Here is a 20,949-nt window from a genome sequence, read left to right as displayed (position 1 = left end):
GTGCCCCACTGATCTAGTTTGCTAGGTCACCATCATCAAAGTGACCACCTCTTTACTGATTTATAAGAGAAAGTAATTTGAAAATTATGTTTCCAAGCACTACTGTTTCATTCACATCCCAGTTAGTGTTTGGGAAAAAAAAGAGGAAGAAAATTACTGTAGCATAAAATAATTTCCAATTTCCTGAGTGCTAAATGAAGTAAAAATTGTGGTTAAACTAAACTCATCAGGATGGTTATTTTAAAAAAAAGTATGCTAATGAAATTATATGTCTTCAAATCTAAATATTTTCAGAGTTATGTCTATTAAAAAGGAGTCCCATTTTTTGAACAAATGGGCAGAAATATATCAAATATGAAATTCCCCGTATTAAATGTAAGTTTGTGCAGTTCTTGACAAGCTCATCCAAATTCCATGTATCACTTGATACACAGTTTCTACCCAATTAAATATAATTCATAATCATGTGAATTTATTTATTGTCTTCTAATGGAACATTTAAAACCTATTTTACCTGGCACTTTGCCAATAGCATTGCTATCCATTGTAGTCAAACAGGCGAATTCGTTCATCAGGTAATTAGCCTTATTTAAAAAAAATTTTTTTTTTTTTTTTGCTGGTAGGAAACTTAATCAGTTCTATGCCTGTCCTAAACTATGGTGTGCCAAGCTATGTTCTATTGTTGGCTCAGGACAGAGAGATGAGAGAGTGAATTGATTTTGAAGAGGAAAAGGGAGGCATAAGGAAATGAAATTCTTCCCTTACATTGTTCTGCAACCTGGGATTGGGAAAAGGATATTGACACTAATAGTATAATTACTACCTTATTTTAAGGGTTTGCCCTGTTCTAGGAACTGTTAGTGGCTCTAGAAACATGAGCTCATTTATTCTTTACCACCACTGGCCATGTTATTTGCATTGCATGTTTGTGGAAAATGAAGTTCAGAGAGGTCAAGGTACCTGGCCAAAGTCACACAGCTAGTAAGTGTTGGAGCCAGGCTTTACACACAGTGATGCAATGAATGCCACACCCAACAAGGGGTAGTATATTGCTTTTACTCTTGAGCTGAAGATTTGAGGTTCATGAGGTTTGAGCCTTAGACTAGTGTTGCCTCTGTGAGCCTGTGACAGATGACCATGTGCCGGCGATCAGCTGATTAAAGTGGCAAGAGCTATAAAATCACATGTAAAAATGTATTAAAACACCTTGAATGAAGAAGGCCCTTTTATGAAGACAGTAGGCCCTTTTATGATAATAAAAATCATTAGCTGAGTTAGATTGCAAGATGAAAATTCAGTTCTTACTCCCAGTCTACTGGGGCCTGACAAAGGCTCCAGACTGACATTTTTCCCCTCACACAATTTTAGTGCAACGAAGAGGATGGAATATCAAACTTCTCTGTGAAACATATTATAAAGAGCTATGACATGCCTAACCAGTTTCTTTTATATTTGATTTGAAACATACTATAGAAAGACTGCAAACCCCAGCAAAAAGAATTCACAGTCCTGCCTCATCTATCACTTTGGACTTGGAAGGCAGGCTGGGCATTCAGAGGTGTGACTAGATCCTATTGTCCAGCTGTGGTGAATGGCAGCTTGAAGGAGTGTCCATCCCAAGTTCTTACTGCCAAGCTTGAGCTAAGTCACTGATTATGAGGAATAGTCATCGCGGTTAGCTCTTCAAGTTTAAAGGATAAAACCCTTGATCAAGGTGGGAGAAACGAGATCTATTCCCATCCAGCTTTGACAATCACCTCCTGTGTATGTGTTGGAGAGACACTTAGCCTCTCTGGTCTAGTAAGATGGGGATTGTAGCACATACTTTGTCTTCTCATAGGAATGAGATCAGTGTCGTATCTAGTACATGGCCTCCCACACAGTACAGGCTCAAAAAAAGCCTCATTAATTGAAGAAAAGAATTAGTGCATTAATTAATACTCCCTTCTTATTTTTCAAAGCATTTGACATATAAGGATAAGGTTTATGCTTACTAATTATCCTTATTAATAAAACTAAAGTCAGCATTACTCTTCAACACCAGAGGGACTTACTTTACCATCAAAATACTCCTTTAAAGTTGGGAGAGAGCAGTGAAACCCAGTTAGAAATAGTCACTCCTGAGACTTCACCACCTGACGACCCTTACTCCACATGCCCAGCCCTACTTCTGTAGTGAGCTAAGTGGCAAATCCATGTTTCTGATTACCTAGTTCCACCTAGCTGCCACACAAGCATCTCTAATTTACAACTCCAACCCAAACTTAATTCAACTTCTTTCCCCCTAAACCACTTTTCCTTTTGGATTTACAATCCCAGATACCAAAAGCACAATCCACTCAATTTCTCAAGTAAGGAAGCTTAGTATCTCACTGGCATTCTCTAATCAGTCATCAAATCTTGATCAGTCTGCCTTATCAGTGTACCGTCATTCATTCAAGTACTTTTAAAAAATATTTATTTATTTTCCTTATTTATTTTGGCTGCATTGGGTCTTAGTTGCGGCATGGGGTATCTTCGTTGAGGAACACGGGATCTTTTGTTGCAGCACGTGGGCTTCTCTCCAGTTGTAGCATGCAGCTTTTCTTTCTCTAGTTGTGGCACGCAGGCTCCACAGCTTGTGGGCTCTGTAGTTTGTGACATGCGGGCTCTCTTATAGAGGCGTGCGAGCTCAATAGTTGTGGCATGTGGGCTTAGTTGCCCTGTGGCGTGTGGGATCTTAATTCCCTGACCAGGGATCGAACCCGTGTCCCCTGCATTGGAAGGCAGATTCTTTACCACTGGACCACCTGGGAAGCCCCTCATTCAAGTATTGACTGATATGTTTCAGACAAAATGCAAAGAACTGGGAATACAAGAAGATAAGATCCCTGCCCTCTTGGGGCTTGCATTCTGGTGGGGTGGTCAGACTCACAGATACAGGAAAAGCCAATAAGTAAAATAAGTTTACAGAGTTGTAACTGATACAAAGGAAACCAACATAGAGTGAGCTACTTTAGATGGAAAAGGGGGCACATTTTGTCTGTATGAGGAACTAAAAGGTGGCCAAGGTGGTTGGATCACAGTGCACTGATAGGAGAATGGAGTAAGATGAAGTTGGAGAGATTTGCAGGGTGCTGATCATGTAAAGCAATAAAGTAAGGGAACTGACATATATTTAAGATTTTGGGAAGCCAGTGAAGAGGTTTAAGTTATGGAGTCATGTGGTCTGAGTTGGGAGTTCATATCCCTCTGGCTTCTTTGTGGAGAAGTTGGGAGCAGGAGATCAGCTAAGAGGCTGTGTTCGTCCTTCAGGTCAGAGATGATGATGGGTTAGACCAGGCTGGTGGCAGTGCAGAAACAGCAAAGCCTTGCCTCTTTTCCATCACCAATTTACTGAATTATTTTTGGATACTTCTATCACATTTTGACATTCATAATAACCCTCCTGACATGCCTCTGGGTTTATATGCTCCTAATCTGTCCGCCACACTGCCTGGCAGCTAGATTTGTCCACTCTTCTGCTCAGAGGTCCCAACTCACCCCCCATTATCCTACAGAGGCTCTCAAAAAGAGGTGAAGGATGTTGCATAATTACCCAGGAGCAATTTCAAATACTATTGACCAGGTGTCACCCTATACACAGGGTTATACTCTCTGGGCAACTTGAATGTGTACTTTTTAATGAGTTCTCCAAGTGATATAGATAATCTGCTCTCTTATTTTCTCCATCATGCCAGGAACAGTGGCGTATAAAATGCAGCTTAGCTAAACACAAGATCTGTCCAGAAAGGCCATGACTGGCGTACCCTCCATTCACAGTTAACATCTCACCATATCCTATTATGTCTTTTATTTATTTTCTTCCCTCAACTCTGAAGGAGAGGAAATAGCCTGATGCATTGTCTGGGGAGGTGGGTGGGCATAGAGGTAAATAGCTGATTACAAGGCAAAAGGATAGATATTTTGGAAAGGGTTGGAAAGCCTGAAACACATCAGGAAGCAAGATTCATTCTGCAAGCTTGGGAAACTAGCACAGGGTCTACAAAATAAGATTTTGATGAGTGAATGAAGGAGTGAATGAATGATGATTGAAACAATACCTACTACTGAAGGACAAGAATAACAAAGCAGAGTCCTTTCTTTAGCTGAATCCATGTCATAAAGCAGTGATTACTTTATATTGAAATAAGGAAGGACCACTTAAACTAAGATTGCTTTTAAGGTAATATGTTCCAAATGAAAAAAGGACTCCACTAGTTGGGAAAGACGTTTTATTCCCAAGCTTCTAAGAGGGTTCTTCTACAAACAATAGAGGCTTAAAGTAAAAAAGAGAAGATAAAAAGAAAAACAAGTATTTTTAACTATTGAAAAGTAGACAGCCTTTTTTTTTTAAAAAAAATTAAACATAAAAAATGTGAAACTGTAGTTGTCAAATCTAATCCAAATACATTCCTAGAAAAAAGGATCATCCACGGTGACAGGCTTCCTTACAGCTGTATACTTGTTTAAGTGCTATTCATTTTCTTTTTTTTTTTTTTAATTAATTTATTTTTGGCTGCGTTGGGTCTTCGTTGCTGCATGCGGGCTTTCTCTAGTTGCGGCGAGCGGGGGCTACTCTTACTTGCGGTGTGCGGGCTTCTCATTGTGGTGGCTTCTCTTGTTGCGGAGCACGGGCTCTAGGTGCGCAGGCTTCAGTAATTGTGGCTCACAGGCTTAGTTGCTCCACAGCATGTGGGATCTTCCCGGACCAGGGCTTGAACCTGTGTCCCCTGCATTGGCAGGCAGATTCTTAGTCACTGCGCCACCAGAGAAGGCCCAGTGCTATTCATTTTCCTTTTGAGTTATTTCTTCACTTCAAATTCAACTGGAGATCTGTGCAAATCTAGCAAAATATTCTTTGGATTACAAAAAACATATAAAAAATGAACAAAACCTGCAATTATGGAAGTCTTGAGAGTGTGCAATCCTTCACTGAAATGAAAGATTCCAAGGTGACATTGTCCACAGAATTTATTCCGTTGAAGTGTTCAGACAATTTGATTTAAATGCAAAGGAATATGGAAGTGAGCACTTCATCAAAACATTTCTCTTTGTATGCATTTTGACTGAGTCATAAAAATAGGATGTAGCAGGATATCAAGAAATTGCTTGAAACAAACTCCCACAATAAAGTTAAAAAGAAAAAGAAGATAATCTAAAAATTATCTGCAATCATAGAGAAGGCGTGTGCCCTCTGTCTAAGGGAAAGAGGAAAAGCACTTACAGCATAGCATAACCTGTGTGTCCTTTCCCCGAGTATTGCTATGTTTTGACCTTTGGCCCTACGGAGCAGGTGAAGTGTCCTTCACAGAAGTCCCAACCCCCAGGCAGCAAGACGGGACTGCAGGAGACTGCAGGCATACTCACAGATCAAATGGCATTGACCCTCAGAAGCCACCATGGTCCCTGTCCTCATTCTGAGCTTATGGCCCAAAGCATATTTTAAAACAAGGTTTGGAAATGAATTGCTCTTTCTTTGATCAAACTTTAGAATGCCACATTGTTTTAAGAGGAGTTAAAATTATAAAAGGAAAAATAAGCAGTTTCAGCTGGCAGGGTCATTATGATAGCCTGGCAAGATCAAAGTAAGGAAGAATAGAATAACATTGGAGGTCTGATCTGATAACTACACGTGGCAAATGTATATTTTTGACTCTTCACCCCGCCAACCCTCAAATGCTCGGTATGGGGCATAAAATCTCCATCTTGAACTTCAGAGTTCTGATAGTTTCATTCCCTCATGGACTCGTTTCTCATAACCATCAAATTACTGATACACAAGATAAACGCATATTATATAACAAGTATTGCAAAATCATAGACTGACCTAGATCTTTAGCATCCTTCTTTTATAGAAGATGCGTGTGAAGAGAAGTCAGGAAGCTAACACCGAGAATGTACAAAAGAGCTTTAAACAATGCTACAGAATCTTGTCTGAAAAAACATTTGTAAAACATATTTGATTTTAAATAAACAATAAAAGCAGCAGACTACAACAGATCATAAATAGAGTTATTAAAAGATCACAAATATCTTAAATTAGAATTATAAATGGGTCATTAGAAATAATTTTTTTCAATGTTAAGAATCAAACCCAGAATTAAAAAAGAATCGTTTTTTTATTTCAAAGGTTGCTTCTTATATTGAAGCTCATATTAAAGCAACAGTACAATGTTCATAAAATATAAGTGTGATGCCGTAACATTTCTTACATGTCAGAATACTGATATTTGTATGTATACTAAAATAAGAACTTTAAAATTGTACAAATAGATACATTAAAAATGACATAGAAATAGGGCGCCTCTCACTGAAACAAGACAGTTATATCTGGCACGTATTAGTTTAAGATGAAAGTAGAAGCAAAAAGATTTACAAGAATCAGCAGTAACAAGATTGATACTCAAGAGACATAATTGTACATTGTATTGTACATACATTGTATGGGTTTAAGCTGGCTGAATATTATATATTTCAAGTTTAAAAATGCACTACATATAGAGTGTCCATAGTTTAAGGCGAAATTACAGCTCAGAACTGTTGTCCTTTCTAATTTTGTGGAAGCTTCTTTGACAAATTTAAAAAAAAAAGAAGAAAAAAGGACTTAGATGTTCATAACACATAAACAATTTCCCTTCATTGTGAGTTCACCGTTAGACTTCCCCTTCTCTTAAATATTTTGTATGCCAAGTGGTTTTCCTCTAGCCAAGTTGATAAACTTCAATATTTGCCTTTTTGTGAGAAAAGGTACTTCACAGTATTTACCACTTTGATGTCCTTGCAGTTTTATTAAATGTATCCTCTCTGTAAAACTTTGCTTGTTTTAAATGAGCCTTTCCTTGTTTTAAAAAAATACCTGTTTACATATCTTCTAGATTCTTCAGAACACCAGACACAGTTCTTAAGGCCAAATTTGTATCGTTTTCGTTAAGAGTCGTCATCAAAAGTGTCTTTGGAACCGTACAAGTCCGCTAGTTTCTTAAATCGAGGTCCCCAGTTCTGCAGGTAGTCATAGTCCAAGTCTGAATCTGTGGTGGCCGACTCTAAGGAACTCAGGGACCCGGCCACAGAGCCCCTGCCTTCGTAACCATAGATCTGGATGGAGTCATAAGGAGGGGCGGTTGGGTCATTATCCGCCTCCTGTATTCTCGTGTTGATGAAGTCATCCACATCCACACTGTTGGGTGCTGGCCGGAGCCCAGGTCTAGGCATGTACTGATATTCAGGTTTTATGTCTTTGCGAGGGATAAATCCATTGATACCATCAGGGTTCTGGAGGGTGGCAATATCAAAGGCTTCTGTGTCTTCTTCCCCACCCCCCTCATCATCATAGGTAATGATGTTCTCACGGACATCTTCTTCCTCGAAGACAATGAGTGGTTCTTTCTTTTGCCTTCTCAGTGTCACAAACAACACTACGATGACTACAGGGGGAAAAAAAGAAAAAGAAAGGAAGCATAGGTTAAGCCCAGTCTTCTGGATTCTTTTCCCAGGGAAACTCTGCTTACCTTAAAGCATGGTGTACACATGCTTCAGAACTGGGACCAGTCTATGAAATGAGAGCTTTACCTGGAATCCCCAAAGATGTGCAAAGTTGCCCTACACCTGGCTCTTCATCTGCAAAATGCTTCCAGGAAAATATTATATCCAAACAAACTGGCAAGTTGGAACTATTTTGAGTTTTTACAAATGAATCCAACATTATTTAGAAGTCATCTTCAGAAGAATTAGGAAGATTCTAAATGTGTCCGTCTGCAGCCTCTTAAAAGTGGGTTATGCCTGTTTCTTTTTGCAAAGGAAGACAGCTGCCTCTCCAAAGTTTACAAATGAGGACATTCAGAGACTTGAGGTCCTAACTTTCTACAGGAGGTGCTGAGCCCCTGCCCAGAGTTCTGAGGTGGGGTCAGCATTGACCTTACTCTACCTTTATAAGAAATCTTATCATAAGCATGGCTAGACTCTCTTCAGACCACTGTATAGAAGAGGGGTAGTTTATAAAGACCCCCAAGAGACAAATGACAAATCTTCTCTATCTGAATACAGGGAAACAGCATCAGCTGAAACTCCAGATGAAACCACTGTAACTGTCTCTTCCCTGGGAGAGGGGATTCCACTAAACTCAGGGCATGTAGGATGAATAAGCAGAGTTGCTTATAAGGAAAGCTCTGACACTGTTTCATTCCCTATCAACCCCCCCACCTCCCCACAATGTTCCATTGGAACACTCGCCCACACACTCAGCAAGATTGAAGAAAGTGTTTGTGGCTGAATTTGGCAAGTGACTTGAGAGCCCCTCTGGGTCCACCATCACTCTGAGATGCAGGGATGAGGGTCTGCACTGGACCAGACTGTGAACGGCTTCCAGTGCTCAGCAGGCAGTGTCTTTCCCCTGTGCCTTCTGTAACAGCACCCTCACCAGGCCCATTCTTTTTCACTTTCTTTGCTTGGCTGACTCTTTATCTTTCATCACAAAAATCCTTCCTGATATGCCATTCTGATACCAGACAGGGCTATTGGTATCCACTCTATGTACCCACCTGGCCATCACCGTGACACGTGTCACACTGTTCACACATCTGCCTCCACCACTAGATTATGAACTTAGAGCTTTTCTGTTTTCTGCTCCCTCTGCTAGGACTATCCATCCATCCCAGCCCCTTTCCCCAGCTGGAAAGCTCTTTCAGCATCTGATAAGTATGTTACATCCTCCAGGAAGTTGTCTCTGACCTTCCCAGTCAATGTCAGGTACTTTCTACTCTTGTGCTCCCACTGCCTTAGGTTCGTGTCTCTATCATGGTGCTCACCATGTGCCTCTGCAATTTATCTGCTCATGCCTATTTTCCTCAATAGACTATGAACTTTTTGATCACTGAGATCTTGTATGATTCTTCTCTTTATCCCCCAGGGCTGAACACAGGGGCTGGTACCCAGAAAATACTCATGAACTATTGGTTGAACTAAACTTGCTGGCTCTTCCCTATGTATCAGGGACACATTAATTCATTCAGTGAAGAACTAACCATCATGGAACAAGTATAAATTTGATGTCAGACATACTTAGATTTGAATCCTGACTTTTTTGTCATACACGAGTTCTGAGACTTTGGGACGACTGATCTAATCTTCCTGAGGCCCAGCACTGGTAGATGCTACCTGCATCAGCACATTCCTGCTGTTACAGAGTAAACCACAGGTGGGACTATGTGCAGAAGAGGGGCACCTAACTCAGCAGGCAAGTGCAGGAAAAGCTGCTCTGGGCTCCCCATGAGCTGATGCATGCACCCAGATATTACATATGACATCTAGAGGAGGAGCCCAGATCCAGCTTCAGCCAGGCCAGTCTTCATCCAGTTCCTTGAGTCCTTCATAGACTGTCTTTGACATCACGATTATTCTTTCTACCTCTAACTCTTCTCATTCCTCTTGTAAGGCTCACCATTGTTCATATACTAGGTCTTTGCCTAAATTCCTCTCCTGAAAAATCTCTGATGTTCAACCCCGTCCCCTGCTGATGCCCCCAGATGTCTTCTGTTATGCAGTCCTGTGATGCCTGGCATTTGCTCATCACAACCACCCCCAACTCGGCTCTAATGCTTGTTAAGTTGCCTGTTCCCCCACCATACCCTAAAATACATGAGCAGGCAGGCATCCCCTCTTTTTTGTCTCAAATTGCCTCCACGGCATATAGCACAAATCCCGGTAACTTGAGAAATATATGTGTTTCAAGGATGGGCATCTGGTTGAAAGGCCCTTCCTACAGGTAACCTGGGAGGTCCCTTACCCAGGAGAATGACAATGCAGGCAAGGATGGCGATCAGCGCCCCAGTGCTCAGGCCGGCGTTCAGGATGTAGGCCTCTGCGTTGCAGGACAGCAGTGCCCCGTTCACATCACACCCACAGACCTTGATGGTGAGGGTGTTGGTGCTACTCATGGGAGGGATTCCACCATCACTGATCACAATGGGCAGGAGGTACAAATCCTGCTTCTGCCGACTGAACCCTCCGCGCCGGGCGTACACCCCTGCGGTGTTATCTGTTGGAAGAGGGGAGACAAGGTGTACTCGCAGAGCAAGACCACGGAATCACAGACTTCACATCTTTGCATTCAGCTTGGCTGATCTGAATGTGCTCTTCTCACCCCAGGGCTACAATCTGAATCCTCCCCACTTGTTCTTTAATCTAGACATCTATAGAAGCCACAGTCATTTGGCATGAAAAGGATCCCTGAGTTTTGTCCCATCTCGAAATGAAACGCAGAAATCAGCTCTTTTTTATTTCGTCGATATGAATGCCTTCAGTGGCCGGGTAACCACACCATTTTCTGTTTGGGTGTTGTCCCTTTCCTCAAATACAAGGAAGTATGGGCTTCAATTCCACACTCTATGTTAATATACGATAAAATTAAATATATAGGCGAGTGTGAGAAAAAACACACAAAACCCTTCTTTTTTCAAGTTTGTACTTTCCCTACTTCGTGACAAGCCTTTGGCCAGTTTTTGTTACTTTTTTGAGAGATTTCTAATCTACCCTCAAATCTTGCCCAAACTATGAACCCACTTATAAGTCCTAAAGGAAAATATTATCTTTAAAGTGGAAATATTTTATAAACCCAGCAGCAGGTTTACAGTTTCTCTGAAATTCAGCCACCCAGTTAAACCTGTCATTCCTGCTTAAAAAGATGACGTTTTCTCTGCTGCTCACACAACACAGCCCACATCTACATGGTGGATCACCAGATAGTTCTCTGATCTAGATTTTACCTTGCCTTCTAGGCTCATGCCGCCCCTTCCCACACGCCCCGGTTCAGCCTGCTGTGCAGAACTCGTGTCTGTTCCCCAGCACACTACACTCTTTGTACGCCTTGGCTTTGACCCTTTGCTTTAATGCCCCCAAAAGCCATTCCTTTGATCATTACAAGTCAGCTTCTCAAGCCTCAAAACTGAATCCAAAAGTCACTTTCTGGGAGCCGTTTCTAGACCTCTCCCCTCTTCTCCTTTGTGACCCATCCCACTGTACGTTCCTACAGAAATCAGCCTCCCACTCTTCTGTCATTATTTGGTGGCATAACTACTTGGGTCTCTCCTAGACTGTGAACTTCCAGACAATAGGGGCTTTTATCTGATTCATCTCAGTCTCTCCACTGCTGGACACACAGCAGACATTCAATAAATATTTGTTGAACAAATGTCGTAACCTTGTTCTGGGAAAAGTTTCACCCAAGTTCCAGATGTTGGTTTTCATGTATTTCCCAATTGTTTGTAACCTATTCCTCCAAATGCTTCCTCATCGTGTTTTCTGCATATCTCTACCAGCCATAAAGAATTTTTCTAGGCCATATGCTCTGCATTTGGAAAACATCGCTATTATAAAACTGTGGAAGTTTTGAATATACTCCATCAAATTATACACACACACATCCACACACACACATCCTCAATATGGCACACATGTTTTTGTGTGAGTTAGGAATCAGTAATTTATAGCAACAAGAATGTTATGACCAACATGATGGCCCAATAGCCAGCATGCTTTAAATGGATTGACAGGACCATGAATTAGCTCTTGTGGTAGGAAAAATTATCTTAGAATCTAAAAATTGAATTCATATATTTTAGGTTAAAGGAAATGTAATATATTCTGTGTGAGATAAAAAATACATACAAATGGCAGATTCAGTCTCATTTAGGACTGAGCAGATATTCTGAGTATTGCAGAAGGTAAGGTGTGTGTACCTGCTGGCTTTTGGCAAGACTTTTTTTTTTTTTTTTTTTTTTCGGTACGCGGGCCTCTCACTGTTGTGGCCTCTCCCGTTGCGGAGCACAGGCTCCGGACGCGCAGGCTCAGCGGCCATGGCTTACGGGCCTAGCCGCTCTGCGGCATGTGGGATCTTCCCGGACCGGGGCACGAGCCTGTGTCCCCTGCATCGGCAGGCGGACTCTCAACCACTGCGCCACCTGGGAAGCCCCTGGCAAGACTTATTAATGACTGATCCTCTGCCCTTTGCTACCAATCTCTCAATAAAAACAGGGCAGAACAGCTAGCCCTCATTTCTGTATTTTCTGAAGTTTGTGTGATTGGTGTATATTGCTCTTACCACTGGAGGAAAATTATATGTACTATGAAAAATCATGAAAAAATAATAATAAGCTGGTCAAATAGAATGTTAATATTCAGTTTCCTGACTGTTCTTTCCTATTCTAGGCTATAACATTGTTGTATGCTTAACAAATACAAAAAATTTACATATCTACATAATTAATTCAAATGTTATTTTTTCCATCTCATAAATTTCTTTTGAATTCAAGTAAGACTTTCACAAATGAAATGTTAAAATATCGGGGCTTCCCTGGTGGCGCAGTGGTTGAGAGTCCGCCTGCCGATGCAGGGGACACGGGCTCGTGCCCCGGTCTGGGAAGATCCCACATGCTGCAGAGCGGCTAGGCCCGTGAGCCATGGCCGCTGAGCCTGCGCGTCCGGAGCCTGTGCTCCGCAGCGGGAGAGGCCACAACAGTGAGAGGCCTGCGTACCGCAAAAAAAAAAAAAAAAAAAGTTAAAATATCTACCACATTTTAATGCTCTGAAATGTCACAAATGCCATCGTAAATAAAAATGAATATGAAAAATTTACGAAGAAAAGCAAATTAATTGCTCAGTCAAATATACCTCTCTGATACAAATGACATCCCCAAGAGGGCATTCACTTAGTTTATCTATTGGGTTCCACCCTGTTACCCATGGTGTAGTTTGGAGGGAATGTGACCTGAGTGTTTTTATTTTTTTAAACCCGTGGAAGCCATAATTTAAAATCTGTTTTTCAATGTGCCATCCATGCAAGACTGTACCTCCGGATCATAGCAGGCTGGCTTACACATGAAGGTAATTGAAAATCACACACTAATGGAAAACATGTTTCTGAGCAGGACACCAGCCTGCAAAGTCAAGATGTTTCACATTCTGAACAGCTGAGTCCTCTCAGACACACTAACTATGAAATGAAAGCTCATCAAAGTACCCTGCTGACTGAACCATTTACTGTCGCTGAGTGATTCATCAGTAGAATCTCGAGAACTTTTAAAAAGTGTCTTCTAGTCAAACATGTTTCACATATGGATTTTAAGATTAGTTTGAGAGGTGGAAAATAAATGGAGTGAAGGTCTCTTTCTGGGCATATTCTAAATCCATGCTTTAGAATGAGTCACTTGTCCTGTCAGAGCCTCACTTATTCATCTTTAAAATGAGGACACTGGTTGATATCAAGCATGCCTCATGGGGTTGCTATTGGAACCAAATAATATAATAAAAGCCCATGGTTGTCCTCTGGGCTGTGCTTCCAGAGGGCTCAGGAATCATTCTACCAGAAAACCTAGCACTAGTATTGAGATCCTCCAGGGATGGTGAACTGGTGAAGGGTAGATATGGTTAGACAAGAAGCATGTCTAACCAGACTAGTTTGGCACTTAGGTGGTTACTGTGGTACGTAGGTGGTTGCTGTGGCATGAATGCATAAAATATCCCCCCTCTAGATCTAAGTGGCCCCAGCACCAATGCAGGGATGAGTTTTTCTGGGGGAGGGCCATATCAGAGGAGACAGTGCCATATTCTGTGATAGTCTTTCTTGTGGTCCACTCTGATCACTGATCTTTTACTAACAAAAAGAGCCACTATGGGCAGGGATTCCATGAAAATCAACTCTAGAAAAACAAACGGAAAAAGAAACACACAGTAATAAAAAAAACCCTCTAGGAAATCAATTTTGCATCTTATGTTTGGCTACAGATTCTCTCATCTAAATTATTTTAATTAGCCAGCTACTCCCTATCTGTCTTTGAGAGGGTCCCCTTACTTTGGACATACACATTTCTGAGGTTTATTGGTGACCCAAGAAAAAAATAAGAGCTTCTGTGAGGACACGTTTTCAGGGAAGTGTCAAATTGGCTCCATGGTTAATAAGATGAGGCAGAAAACGACAAATGTTGTATGGATTTTTAAATTTCCATCAAAAGATTTCTCAGACCCTTCTCCTTTATAAAGCTTCCAAAGAGCAAATCTCTCAGTATTTGGGGTCAGACAGACCTGGGTTTGAATCTCGACTCTTCTACATATCAATTGCCTGACTTTTAGACATGTTAGGTAAATGTCTTGATTTGCTGTATTCTCATCCAGAAAGCTAATAATTTTTAGGGTTAAATTTGATTCCATTCATAAAGGTACTTAGCATAGTGCCAGGCTGTTGGAGATGCTCAGTAAATATTAATTCTATTCTGGAAGCTCTCCTCTTGGTGCAGTAGACTAATGAGGAAGAGAAACATACTGACAAAGAGAGGAAAGTGAATTCTTGGAAATGTCATCGCAGTTTTGAATGCAGTTGCCTACATAGAAGGGCTCATCATCCAGAGGCAGGAGATAGTTCATGCTCTTCAATCCTGGGTGATATATTTCCCATGGTAAGAAAATGTTTTTCTTTTTTTTTTTCTTTTTTTTTTGCGGTACGCGGGCCTCTCACTGTTGTGGCCTCTCCCGCCGCGGAGCACAGGCTCCGGACGCGCAGGCTCAGCGGCCATGGCTCACGGGCCCAGCCGCTCCGCGGCACGTGGGATCTTCCCGGACCAGGGCACGAACCCGTGTCCCCTGCATCGGCAGGCGGACTCTCAACCACTGCGCCACCAGGGAAGCCCAAGAAAATGTTTTTCAAGCACCTCGGTGTTTCATCCTGACACCCAATGTTCTCCTCCCTGGCCACAAACATGGAAGCAGTTAGCAGTTCCTTTTTCTTACCCCTACTTAGGCAAAAACTTGTAAATGAGGCTATAAATTACTAGTATATGTGATGTACAAATTGTAGTATTTCTATTAATGGAAAATAAATTCAGGTTTCAAATTTTTATGGCTACAACCTGGACTCCTAACCGTATGCTGTTTTTATCTGCACACTTTGTCATTACACTAACAAAATGTAAAAGTTCCTGATAATGATGTCTCCATGGTACCAGTTTAGAGATGCAAATGTATGGGCTATGATGATGATGTCACCCAAGGGAGGAATATATACAACTGATATTAAAAGGGAAAATTATGATAGGGGAGCAGCCTTTGATACACAGACTGCACAGAGTGCCAACCTTGTTATTAGGTAAAAAAATAATGGGAACAGGGCAAAATGGGCAGTATATGGGCATAGCCCCTGCATATTAACAACCTGAAAAGAGGAATCACTGAAGCAAAGGATTAGTACTTTCTGCTCTCACCATGATGTCAGGAGAGAGGCTTGGCCTGAGGTGAGAGAATGTTGCCCCAGTAGCTTTCCTAAAGAGCATCTTAAGATGCTCTTCCTTACCACTTCTTTTCCTCTGTCCCTCTCTGTTCCAAAGCTAAAAATTCCCCCACTGATCAACTTGATCAGAGATACTTCAGCCTGTGAAGATAGGCGCTGTCTGCATCAGACTGGAGCCCATCTCTTGAGACTGTTAAAGAAAAAAAAAAAAAAATATGGAGAATCTAGGCCAAGCCTTAAGCCTTGCTCTTATTTAATTCACTTCTGACCTAAATCTACCCACTCTACCCTTTCCGCTCAAACCTCAGAGACAAAGTAGATCTATCTACCACATTAAAAGCTTCCACACACTTGAAGACAGTTATGCAGTCACTAGTAGAATAACCATTATTTGATTACTTTCTTCTGGGTCCTCTCTACTTTCCTTAGAAATGTGGCAATAGCTGTATAAGAATAATGAAAAAATATATATATACATATATATATATACATACATATATATATAGTGTGTCCCAAAAGTCTCAGTGGAGTTTCAAGTTTAATAATTTCAGAAGTATACATGCTATACAATTACAAAAGACATCATTGAAAAGTGTAATTATTTAGGTTTTTTAATACTCATTTAGAGATGTGATTTTTGAAAAATTAATTTCAATTTTTGACGCCAGTATTTGCCACCTTGAATCTGAGGGAGGGACTGAAATAATAGAAATTTCAAATAACATTTTTAAAGTTTGTAGCATTAATTTTCTGATATGACTAATGCTTAAAGGTGAACTTAATAGCTTGCGTATATATCTTTTCTTGTCTTTCTGAACACCGTACGAGCCATCTATCTACCCATAGTCACTGCTCATATTTCATTTCACAGTCTACGGTAACTGTTTGAATGTCTGTCCTCTCCATCAGACAGTAACCTCCCTGAAGGCAAGAACCTTGCTCACTCATCACTGTTCGGTTAGCAGCATTTTGTGTGTTAGAGGAATAAACAGTTGAAGGATGTTTCTTTCACTATATCTCAGCATCCATCTGGCTTTCCCACACAGTCAGATTTTACTGATTAGCTTGCCATCAATTTCCAGACTCCATCTTCTCCCACTTTGTACGTTTGAACCCAACTCCATCAGCGCTGCCTGTATCAATATTATGGATCTGTTCCCAGTAAATATCATCTCTTTGTCTCATTATTCTTTTCTCATTATTTAGGGTGAGTCAGATCCAACTAAGTAACATTTATCGAGCTGCTAATATGTGCAAACCTTATTCCTTGTTACTTCCTCCTACCTTATCCCAAAGAATTTTTAAATTATGTGCAGAAAGTATAATTACCTTTATTTTATATGAAAAGAAATGGAGGAAGCAATTGATCACAATAACATGGAAAATACAAACGAAACTAGGATTCAAACTCCTCTAGGTTTCACTCTTTTTTCCCAGTGCACAGCAGACCCTAGAATCCTGATATTATTGCATGCCAATTACATTGGTTCTTTTTTTTTTTTAAACCAAATTTCCCCAACATGGTTAGTTAATTAGATGGACACCATCACCGCCTATAGCTAAATTCAGATAGACTCAGGTCCCAGATAAAAGAGCTGCTCTTAGAAACCTAAGATGTTTATGTCAGAGAGACCTACAAAGAATTAAGGGCACTCATTCAACACCTCTCTTCCCATAGCACTTCCAGAAACACACACACACCTTCAGAAACAAGCCAACATGCAAGGGGCAAAAAGAAATCTATTATTTTCTCAATATTTTGGAATAAAGGAAATGCTACAATCAGGTAAATTCTATGAGACTAGCCTTAAAATATTAATGCAGAAAATTGTTTGATCCAAGACTCTGATGGCTGTAATGTTTCCCCTCTAAATCAAGGAGCTACATACTACAGAGGAAGGGGGAGGATCATGATCTTTTACTTAACACCTTTGACACTGAGGGATCGGCAAAATACAAAATGCAACAAATAACACTGTGGAATAATTGCCTATGTGCATGTGTGTATGAGGCATCTAAGTGTGCCCTGTTCCTGGTATCAATAGACTTTTCATTGTTATAAATTATCACATCCCTTAGAATCAACTCTCCCTGCACTTTTGTTAGAGGACAATTTTCTCCTTGGTGATAGGGAGGGAGAAAGGAATATATTTCTTGGTTTAAGACAAGGAAAACTACCAAGGAATTCAGCGGGATATAAACATTTAGGGTCTTTTAGTGAGTTGAGAAATCCCAAGAGTAGTTAAGTCAGTGACCAGAGGGAACCTTGAAAGAAGAATCTGTCTGATCCACCAAGAAGACCTATTTCTCTTTCTCTTGAATTGAGGAGGGGGTGGGTTTCCAGATAAATTGTATTCTGTGTTGGACAAGCTGCAGCATGAATTTCAGGCAGAAAAGAGAACATAATTATTTATACAGTGAAAATGGCAGGGCATTAAAAGCCATCTGCCATTTTGATCTGCCAACAGAGCATCTTCCATATTGAAGCAATTAAGGGGGGAAAAGGTTCCACAGAAATCTGTCTGGCTATCTTTGAATTATAAAAGTGAAAAACCAGAAGCATATTTAGATGATTTTTGGTGCTGCTCATCAAAAAAAGAACTGTCCTTAGTTTAGACCAAAAAGTGGGGGTTGCGGGGGAGGGGGAAGAGGAAAGAAAGAAAGATGTTTGCCAATTGGTCTAATCAGGGTCAATCTGTCTTGGCTATCTTTCCTTACACAGCCAAGCCTGCTTTCCATACAAACTCTATTTTGTTCTCTTTGTTTTTTTTATTTTTTAGCAGTTCAAACTTAACTCTGAATGTATCAGGTATCAGAGCTCATTTGATCTATAACTTGGCCCATATTAGATAATACACTTGCAAAATAAATACATTTGAAAGTCACCTCTTCCTGGATCCAAACCTTAGATGTCCAATATAACTTTGTGGAATAATAAATAATGAAAGGGTGGATGGATGGATGATGTGGTATTGGCTCCTACAGAACATTCCAACACCAAAAGATGGGTTGTCTTTTTCAGCCTGAAGCTTATCTCATAACATAATCATTTTTCCACAGTAATAACGAATCCCTGAAATGTCTGAAGCACATTACATGTCTTTCCATCTACTCTTTCACTTTAATTCCTGCGTTCAGTTAACCCATTTTTCTTAAGTTTTCTTAAGTTTTCTTAAGTGGGGTACTGCCCCCACAGAGCTCATATTCTAATGGGAGACAGACAGGGAAATGTATGCTTAGAACGCAGAGTGATAAGAAAAATACTAGAGGTTAGTGCAGTGTTCCTGGTGCACAGAGGACGTAGCATCCAAATGGGCTAGGGATGTCCAGCAAAGCTTCCCCTAAGAGACTTCATCTATGGTGAGACTTGAAAGAGGTGGTATAATAGGCAGTGGGGGTACATTTTCCAGAGAACAAAAGCATGGACATGTGAGAGCATGGCATATTTGGGAAACTAAAGGTGGTTTGAAGTTTCTGGAGCCTACGTTTTAAGGTAGCAAGAGAAAGGAGGTAATAGATGCAACGTTTATGGGAGGTAGGTCATCTCATTTCTTGCTCACTAGGCTATAAAGTTTCAGTTAAATCCACCAGAAATGGAGAGCCATAGAATAATTTTAAGAAGAAAGACATTATCAGTAAGGGCTGAGTTAATGGGGGGCAAGACTAGAGTCAGACAGCCTGTTTGGAGGCCATCATGATAGCTACAGCTCCTCTGCAGGTAGGTCATGAAATAGTCACTATCAAAATTAGCTGTGCTTTCACAATATAACTAACTTTGCTGCATGTGCTTTTGGGAATTTCCTGACATCTGGGACTATCTGCTAAAGCCAATATTTAATCTTTAGCTCTTGCTCTTTTCTCTATATTTTATCATTGTTTAGAATAAGAGGTTTGGAACTTTAAAATATGAGGTTCAGTATCAGGATATGTCAATTTAATTTATTGAGTCATTAGGTCAAGGGTCAAAATCATACTATCTCTTTGTTAGAATCCAAAAATCGTGATTAAAAATTGAACATCCATTTTTAAAAATAAAATGCTAATGGAAAGGAAACTTCCTAAAATACACACACACCCTAACACAAATCTTAATTTTAATCTTCTTAATTTTAATCTAACAACCAATATTATGCTTAATGATGAAACTCTAGAAGTAATATCCCCATTAAAGTAACAAGTAAAGCCATTATTATTGCTATTATTTAACATATAAAATGCAAATCTATGCAATTTGTAAAAAAAACCCAAATATTAAAAAAAGAATGAAGCAAATTATTATTATTTAATTTTTATGTAGCTGTCTCCCTAGAAAACCTAAGAAAATAAGCTTAGAAGTTATGTCACTTTAGAACAATGTCCAATAATAAATGAACTAACTAAAAGAGCTATAGTTTATACTAAAAATTGTCACTTAGAAAATATACATAATTTAAAAATCTACCTCATAATAGTATCTAAAATATAAAGTAGCTAGCCATAAACTTAAGTAAGAAATGCATAGAACAAAAATGAAGAAAACTATAAAACATTCCTGATGGTAATAAAAAGAGAACTGAATCAGTGGAAAGTCAGATCATGCTTCTAGATAGGAAGAATATTTTAAAATTCTTAGTTGTTAAATTAATCCATAAATTTAAGGTAAACTCAATAAAATTCATGAAGATACTTATCAGGCACCTGAAAAATGATTCTAAATTATACCTGGAGGAGCAAAGAAACCAAAAGTTAAGAAAGAGTAATAAAATGAAAATAATGTAGACAAAACCCTTGTCAGATTTTAACACACATATTACACGTGTGCAACCGTTAAAGAAAAATATGATACTATCATGAGAATAAATAGAATAGGGAGAGTTGATAGTCCAAAAAAATAAAATCTAATAGTATGTAATGTAGGTGAAAATAAGGATGGCATTGCAAAGCAATTGGAAATGACCATTTCTTAAATGATATTTAGGAAATGGCCAACAAAGGGAGCCTGTGTATTTATTTCACATGGATAAATGATTGAAATGGGAAACATGATATATAAGAAGATAAGCTAGGTGAATATTGATATCACTTTTCCATGAGGAAAGTCTTGCTAAGAATAATTTTAAGCAGAAAAACTGATACAAAAAGTACAACATCTATACTTTAGAACATAGCATAATCAGGATTGAAAGGACATTGAAACATTGCAGAAATCTATGCAATAGGTATGATAAGTCACAAGTTAACAGCATTAAAAGATGAAGAGACTTTATAAATCAATTGCAAATTGATGAATATACAATTCAAAAACTGGGTAAAGGACATGAGTAGCCGATTTATAAAGCAAAAAAAAGAATCAGGGAATTCCCTGGTGGTCCAGTGGTTAGGGCTCTGGGCTTTGACTGCAAGGGGCACGGGTTCGATCCCTAGTAAGGGAACTAAAATCCCACATGCCACGTGGCCGAAAAAAAGAAAAAAAAAAATTTTGTACTTCCCTGATGGCGCAGTGGTTAAGAATCTGCCTGCAAATGTGGGGGACATGGGTTCAATCCTTGGTCCTGGAAGATCCCACATGCCACGGAGCAACTAAGCCCATGTGCCACAGCTCCTGAGCCTGTGCTCCGGAGCCCTCGAGCCACAACTACTGAGCCCATGTGCTGCAACTACTGAAGCCCGTGGCCTAG

The 20,949-nt window shown here is 40.0% G+C and overlaps 1 protein-coding gene across 3 annotated transcripts in view; it reads right to left on the bottom strand.

Annotated features, from left to right (window-relative positions):
- Positions 1-6,159: 6,159 nt before the first annotated feature.
- Positions 6,160-20,949, bottom strand: part of CDH11 (cadherin 11) — a 140,996-nt gene continuing 126,206 nt past the window's right edge. For all 3 annotated transcript variants that reach the window (XM_079908740.1, XM_079908739.1, XM_079908741.1), the window contains 2 exons: positions 9,803-10,054; positions 6,160-7,445 (listed from right to left, as the gene is read on the bottom strand). In XM_079908740.1, the coding sequence (XP_079764866.1) occupies positions 6,949-7,445; positions 9,803-10,054 (749 nt within the window). In that variant the 3' untranslated portion in view covers positions 6,160-6,948. The remainder of the gene's footprint in view (positions 7,446-9,802; positions 10,055-20,949) is intronic.

This window comes from Stenella coeruleoalba, assembly GCF_951394435.1.
Source record: "Stenella coeruleoalba genome assembly, chromosome: 20".
Classification (NCBI taxonomy): domain Eukaryota; kingdom Metazoa; phylum Chordata; class Mammalia; order Artiodactyla; family Delphinidae; genus Stenella; species Stenella coeruleoalba.
Note: the sequence above shows the minus strand (reverse complement) of the source record. Positions and strands in the feature narration are given on the sequence as shown.